The following is a 7534-nucleotide window of genomic DNA, read 5'->3' on the forward strand; positions in this document are numbered from 1 at the left end:
GAATTTTATCTTGACGATGCTTTAGGAGAATACTAAGATGGGTGGCTCCATGCATCATGGGTGAAAAAGTGACAAACAATCTTTAAGGATCCAATTGTTCATATTTCAATAATGGTTTGAATAAATTATTATTATTACTTTTATATTAATGAGGAGTTTGGACAAGTTTCAATTTCCCTATATTTGTGGGTGTTCGTACAAGTTTAAACTTTTCATTTTCTTGTCGAGCAGTTAAAAAGCATCAGGGGAACCTTTTGTTGCCTTGATAATTGATGGCCCATGTGAGATTCATGCATTTTATTAGTTTCTTGTGTTTCAATTGGCTTATGGAGAAAATGCTTTTGCTTCCTTCGTTTTTTTGGAAAAGATGTGGCTTGCTTCGGGACTAACAAGGTTTTAAGCCGTAACAACGGTTTGAAATTTGTGAATGATTTCATGAATGTGGTTGGGAATGATTATTAGATTAAACATTTGCACCCGGCCTCCCACTACAGCAAAACCAATAATTGTTCATTAGGGGAAAGGATTAGAGGAAGGCACCAAGATATACATATACGCAAGACATTTTAGGATCCAGAACGATCTTACAATTGAGTAAGAAAAAGGAAGACAAAGGCCAAAACCATAATTTGGAAAGCTATATTTGACTTCACATTGTTCCATATGTGAATCGCAAAACACTAGTCCACAATATTACAAGATCAAGGATCAGTTCCAGAAAACGCACATGACAACATAGGCAGGTACCTTAGTCAGGCAATGCGGTTCCTCGTTCAAGATTATTTTTAATCTCCAGTGTGTATTTACCAAAGGCTCGTTCAATCTTCTTGTTGAAGTGCTCATTACGATCATTGATCGAGTCAATATCTTTCTCTTCATGAAACCGTCTTCTCCTACTAAATGACTTGCGCTTCTCTTCCCTATCCTTTAGCTCCTGTACCATCTTGTCGATCTTGTCCTCTGAGATTTTTGGTGCCTACAATGTAAGGAGAGACTTGTCAGGAGATACACAACACAGACAAGATCTTGAAAGCAAAAATATGCTAGTATTTTTTTCGTAGTATACCTTTCCATACTGGAGACTTGAGGCTTCGCGGTAGAACTCCGGATCAGCTTCTTTCATTCTATTGTACTCTTCTAAATCCACATCAATTTTCTTGGTCCGCTTTTTGTATGCATTGTATAGCGTCTTCTGGTTAAAAACTGAACAAAAACAGCATGTTAGCTTCAATTGATAGAAAGAAAAAAAAAAGAAAGAACAAAGGAAAGAGAGAAGTACAATACACACACAAACATAAAGGAAATAAGCTACACTACAGCAGTGTACCAGTTTTTGAAAATTCCATTTCTTTTTAGCGACTTTTTTATAACACTGACTTGACAATAGCCGAAAATAAATATAATAAAAAAGAGTAGAAAATCTTGGATAAGTATTCAGCATACCATCCCAACCAAAAGGAGCAGGATCTTTCTCCCATTTCTTGTATTTCCCTTCTGCACTCTCTTGGGTGTCAAGCATATATGCCTTTGTCATATCCAATCCATTTGCATCAAGGAGTTTTCCAATCTTTTTCTTCCTATCCTCAAGCCACTTCTGTTTCGAAACACCCCTAGATTCGGTTGGAGCTTCCATCCTCTTTTTTTCAGCAGCTATTTCGATCTGATTTCGCTTTTTAGCTTCTTGCTGCAAGGGAAATAAAACAAGCCGGAGACTTCTTGAAAGGTTTGAAAAGAAACTAGGTCTTAAAACAAAAAAATTTCTGATCACATTACCATCTTGGCTCTCAACTCCATCCACTTTTTCTGTCTCCCAGAGAGATTTGCAAAGCCCCCATCCGTTGTTTCCTCTGGAGCAGGCATGTCAGGTTCACTATCAGAATTTTCAAGAGCGGGCCTTTCATAATGTGTTTCCTCATCCGGATATAACTCTTCCTGGACAGCTTGCTTACCACGACTTCCACCGCTAGCTTGTGCAACTTCTGATAGACAAAGGAAACAAACGGTGAACACAGACAGACAAACTACACCAATCTATTCATTTGAAAAAGTAGAAAAAAAGTTTAATATTCTTTGCTCTTTGACTTATAAGTTTAAAATTGAAATGAAACATTGTTCAGCATGATAGTCCTATCTACTTAAGCTTCCTTCCTTTTACTGGTGGCATATGATCAAACACAATTTTTCCGGGAGAGATTAACAGTGACCTTAATGATTAACAGTGGTTATTATTCAAGAACACAAACAAAGCTAGCACTAAACAATAACAAGAAAGTAAGATTCAATTGCTTGAGAAAGTTAAAGAGCATGATTCATTGAAGCAAATCGTCAAATGAAATAAACAGAATAGACACTGATTGAAGAGAAACAAACCAGCTTCCTTTTGTTGCATCCTGATTTTTGCTTCGGCTATGATTCTAAAGCAGTAATCACTACATTCATGATAAGGATTGCTAGCATTCCGACAATCGGGATGAACTGCTCGTTCCTCAGACATCTTCTGCAGAATATTCTTAATCCCTAAAAACCTGTTCCTGCATCAATTAAAACAAACAAACAAATATCTTATTGAAGTTTTCGGCATGTAAAAAAGAAATTATCATTCCACAAGAAATAGCACCAAACCCTAAACCCTAAACAAATCGCGCCTTCAGAACTTAGATGGAATTGAGAACAGAATTATTGCAGCTGACGTAAATCGAAAATCAAGAGGATTAAAGAAATTGCTGAAAAAGTTGGGGAAATCGATTTTTCTGCGCAATAAAAGATTTAGAGAAGCTAAGCGAATCGATGGAAAAAACGTAACTGGAGAAGAGGAAGAGGTGAAAGAGACGAACCTGGTGGCAGTAGCGATCTGACAGTAGGGCTTCGCAACAAGCACGAAGCGAATTGGAATCAAATTTGGATTTCAGTATTTAGTATTCACCAAATTGAAGCTCCAATCTCACAGCTAACGCCAAACGGTATCTAATTTGATGATTTCCCCCTTTTTTTTTCTTTCTTACTTTTTAGGGTTTGTGGTAATGAAGTATGAAAATATGATTATGCTACGGTAATGTAATATNTTAATTTATTTAAATTGATCTAGTGATTAATTCGATAATCCTTAGTTTATTTGGGCGTTATTATTTTAATAAAAAAGATTTTTTTTAGTGTATTTGATAAATTTTTAATAGTAAAAGTAAAAGTACTAGATAAATAAAAAAATATTTTTTTGAAAAATTATAATTTACATCTTTTTTTTAAAAAAAAATTTTAAAATCTCTTTTATGTAATAAATAAATAAAAAAATATTTTTATATTGTTATACCCAAACATAATCGATAGATAAAAATTTTTTTTGCATGAGATATCCAAATATAAAATTACTTTTATTTTTATATAAAATATTTTTTAAAAAATAAATTTAAAAAATAAATTTAAAAACTCATCCAAACAAACCTGACACCATGTTTCATGAAAAAAAAAATTTCTTTTAGTGTTAAATAAGTTTTTTTTAATATAAAATATTGTTCTTTAGTTTTGTGCTGACTTAACAGATTAAATAATAGCGTTATAAATTGAAATTTTTATTATTTAACCTATACCGTCATCTCTAAGAGAGTAGATTAAATTTCATTCGATAAAAAAATAATTTTAAAACTATCTTTTAAAGTAAACTCGTCTAAATGTGTTTCAGAATTTATCATTCTTTAATGAAACAAGTCATAAGATTCTATTTGTGATGAAATAGAAAATAAAGTTCGTTCTTGTAAAATATCTTTTAAAATAAACTCATCCGGATGAGCTTAGAACAAAGTTTATATTGTAAAACAAATCATTTTGCTTTATTTTACAATATAAACTTTTTTTTTTCTTTTTTGTGTAAAGTTTATCTTAAAATTTAGTTTAATTTTTTTATATATAATGTAAAATATCAAGTAATTTTTCACTACCAAGACTGAAAGATTAAACACCAAACATCAACAATCTTTACTATCACATCTTACATCCATCCACACTAGTTGAAAACCTATTCAAGGATTTATTATATATATTACTGTCATAATTGAATACAAGCCCTTATTGGCTAATTCACACACTTAAGTCCGGAATAATTAAAAATTGAATACCCGTGTCATGGTTTATAATTAAAATTGACAATTTGACACAATTTAACTTCAAAATATGACCATCATCAATCAAAGAACACAGAAAGCAGGGAATAGCCCCTTTGCTCCCATCAAACAAAATTCCCTGATGATTGCCATGCCATCAACCCAATTTTGTTGGGATGTAAGGACTGGGAATTATTAGATATATAAACAATAAATAAATAATTGAAAGTACAATTGTGAGGGTGCATGTGAAAAGTGTGTTAATATGCATTATATGCATTCATTGTTCTTCATACTACTTAATACTATCTTGGCTAGAAAATGTAACCTCCAAGCTAGTTTATTCAGTAACATATCCTACCCTGTTAACCATCAATTCAATACTAAATGTGCACTTCAAAGACCAAATTTCTTAGTTCTTGCATTTACAATAGTTGATCTAGCAAGGATTTGATATCCAAATTATCAACCTTGGACTTGATAGATGACATGTTCTTGTCCAGATCAGAAGACTTCAGCTCAAGCTCACTCAAACGCCCTCTCATCTCCTCAACTCTTGTTTTAAGATCAGTTACCTCTTGCTCTTTCTGAGCCAAAGTTGCCATTTCTGACTCCAACTCTTTCCTCAGCAATTCCACTTCGTGATTCGATTTGGCCTTCTCTGCCTCCACTGCGCGATGCTCGTTGATGTGTTCAATGTTCTCAGCAATTTCATTGAGTATGCTACGCAACCAGGCAACGCGAAGTTGGGCAGATTCTACATCCTTGAGAATAGCCATCAACTCTTTGACTTTGGACTTTGTTAATTGCATAATTGATGCAGATTGCAACTCTTGGACAAGAAAACACACACACTCAATGTAATATGATCTCATCACAACTGATTCCAAGTGGCAGGTTTCTCCAATGTCTCCATACTTCTCAAAGATGGAAAGCAGGATGGGAGCAAAGCTCTCTTTGACATGGTACTTCCCAACTGGAACACGGGACTCAGATACCACAGACTCGGTGTCATCTCCATCACTATCTTCATTACCATTGTGTGTAGCAGAAAAAGCAAAGTCCATGGCAGCAGCTGAGGCAGTAAGACCCCCGGTATCATCAACAGAGGTGACTGGAACAACTTTGTTTGAACCATTTTTGTCCACTTCTTTCTTTGTCTGTCTTGGGTCGGCAAATTCCTCAGCATCATCCTTCGGTTGGACTTTGTGATTAACAGGCTGACAGAAGAAAAAAAATGGAAGAGACAAGTAAAATAAGCCAAACTTTTAAAAAAAAAAATAAAGTATTGTCTGTTGAAATATGTGAGGAAATAAGGAATTACCATGATATCTGCGACGTGTATTTCTCCGGAAGCTGGTACTATCTCACTGTTTTTTGTTTCCATCTTTTTCCTTCCAGAGTCAGAATAGCTTGATAGGGGTGATGAAGCATCAGAGAGATAAATAGCCCCAATTTTCGAGGGTGGAACACTGTCAAGAACAGGAAGTTCTGGTTTTGATCCATGCTTCTTCCTGCCAAAGCTTAAGGAATTGGCAACTGAAATTTTAAAGTATTCTGGTCAGGCATATACTCATAGTGTGAAATTTATCTAGCCATATCATTAATCTACATCATCACCACATTTTCTACCGAGCCAAACAAATTAAATAAGCAGAAACGATAAGGCTTAACACTTTCATTAACCAATTTATATGCATGGACAAACATGCAAGACAAATATACAGGACAGGTATCATTGCATCTATGAGGTGGACGGCAGAATGATTTGTCAAATAATATAAATCCATTACCATGAAATGGTCAAACAAAATTAAATCAGTATGCAAGACAGTCTATACCATTTGTACACAAGCAATTGAATCAAATGATTCTAGATATCATTGTCAATCTTTAACTAAAAAGTTGAATTCCTGGGACACTTTTGCAGTCACCGGAAACATTTCTCAGGTTCCCCCTTGAGATGAATCTTATTCTTCAAATCAAATAGTGTGAGAAAGCCTTTGCAATAGTAAAATTCTTAGAGGGGTGAAGAAATTCACTTACTGTATAACTGGTTAAATATTATTGGGACTAAAATGGTGAAATTTGATACTAAATGGTAGGTTACTTATTATAAGCTTAAATCAGAGTGGGAACCTGAATCAGCTCCTGCCACTCTTCTTTTGTTGCAATTTTCATCACACACATGGTAAGGATTAGATGCTTTAGGACAACCAGATTGAGAGCGTTTTTCTTCATTCATCTTTTTTCCAAGCTCACCATCAGTAACACTTCTTCGATAATCTTTTAAGGAAAAAAACAGAGAAATAAGATGCATGTGTTCAAAGATTGGAACTAAGCACTCCCAAACTAAAAACAAACACAAAACAGAGCAACAAAACAAAAACAGCAATAAAAGTTTGAGTGAGTAAAAAGATCAAACAGAAGGCGTGCATAACTAACCAAATCCCTTTCTGTTCTTGTGAGGCTTGTAGTTAGGGTCCTTGCTCTTGTGAACACAAGCTTCAGTGCATTCATGGTAGGGATTAGAAGCATACACACAATTTTGCATCACTCTTCCGTTCTGAGCCATTTCCGCTTTCAATTTCACAGTGTCTCTTCCTGCCTCAACTTTGTTACCACCAACCAACCAAGGAGTAACTGTTTCATCCAAAATAAACAAACTCAGATTAAACAACTAATCATATATTGTATCATGATCATTCTAATAAGAAGATTTAGAGAGAGCAACACATACAGCAGGAAGAGACACCCATGAAAACAAAGAAAAGAAAGCAAAATAATGAAAAATAAAAAGCAATGATGAAAGAAAAAGAAAAAAGAAACACCAACCTAGAGAAAAGTCAAAGAAAATGTTAAAAGCAAAGAAGGATGAACACAGAAGTAGGTGCAGCAACCCACAAATTCCAAATCACAACAGTCCCACGATGTTAATTGTTTTTGTTTTCAAGAAAGCAATTTAATTTAAGGAAGCGTTTGTTTCTTGACCACAAGAGTTAATAAGTGTGTGTGTGGCATCACCAGAATTCTCATAACATGTTTCTAGGAACTGTATGACCATGGAAAAAGTGAAAATTAAAAACGAGGACCCAACTCAACAATCAATGTGAATGGATCTTTTGAAATTTTGTGTACAAAGTTTAATTGCGAGTATTATTAAGAAATTAAAGATAGTCAAAGTTCTAGAAAGTCACGCGCTACAAGTACAAGATTTGCAGCTGCATTTGTGCCGAAAATGCTGACGTCATTGATGAAGCTAATAAGTTAATAAGTTTAGCTTTTAGAAGAATTTTAAGTGTATCTGAAATATGGGTGTTTCGGTCATTTTAATAGTTAATTTTAGTTATAAAAGATTTATATAATATAATATTAATTAAAATCGTTAAAATTATCGAAATATTGATATTTTATATATATAATATTTTTTAATAAATTTA

At 33.9% G+C, this 7534-nt stretch overlaps 2 protein-coding genes across 4 annotated transcripts; both read right to left on the bottom strand.

The window, feature by feature from the left end:
* Positions 1–440: 440 nt before the first annotated feature.
* On the bottom strand, positions 441–3014 carry LOC107467502 (uncharacterized). The gene is made up of 6 exons (XM_016086620.3): positions 2835–3014; positions 2371–2531; positions 1774–1979; positions 1444–1684; positions 1067–1203; positions 441–976 (listed from the first exon to the last, which is right to left on the bottom strand). Exons 2-6 carry the CDS (start codon positions 2492–2494, stop codon positions 749–751), a joined length of 936 nt encoding a protein of 311 aa, XP_015942106.1. The 5' UTR covers positions 2495–2531; positions 2835–3014; the 3' UTR covers positions 441–748.
* Positions 3015–4350: 1336 nt separating this feature from the next.
* Positions 4351–7217, bottom strand: LOC107467469 (uncharacterized). Of its 3 annotated transcripts, none has more exons than XM_052254457.1 (5): positions 6930–7217; positions 6540–6737; positions 6234–6380; positions 5419–5633; positions 4351–5314 (listed from the first exon to the last, which is right to left on the bottom strand). In XM_052254457.1, the coding sequence occupies exons 2-5, from the start codon at positions 6667–6669 to the stop codon at positions 4520–4522; spliced, it is 1287 nt and encodes a 428-aa protein (XP_052110417.1). In that variant the 5' UTR covers positions 6670–6737; positions 6930–7217; the 3' UTR covers positions 4351–4519. The 3 variants fall into 3 exon arrangements, with proteins under 3 accessions (XP_052110417.1, XP_015942063.1, XP_015942065.1); XM_016086577.3 differs by lacking the exon at positions 6930–7217 and adding an exon at positions 6835–6911; XM_016086579.3 differs by lacking the exons at positions 6234–6380; positions 6930–7217 and adding an exon at positions 6835–6911.
* Between the last annotated feature and the right edge of the window lie 317 nt (positions 7218–7534).

The sequence above is a fragment of the Arachis duranensis genome, chromosome 9, assembly GCF_000817695.3.
Source record: "Arachis duranensis cultivar V14167 chromosome 9, aradu.V14167.gnm2.J7QH, whole genome shotgun sequence".
Taxonomy (NCBI): Eukaryota; Viridiplantae; Streptophyta; class Magnoliopsida; order Fabales; family Fabaceae; genus Arachis; species Arachis duranensis.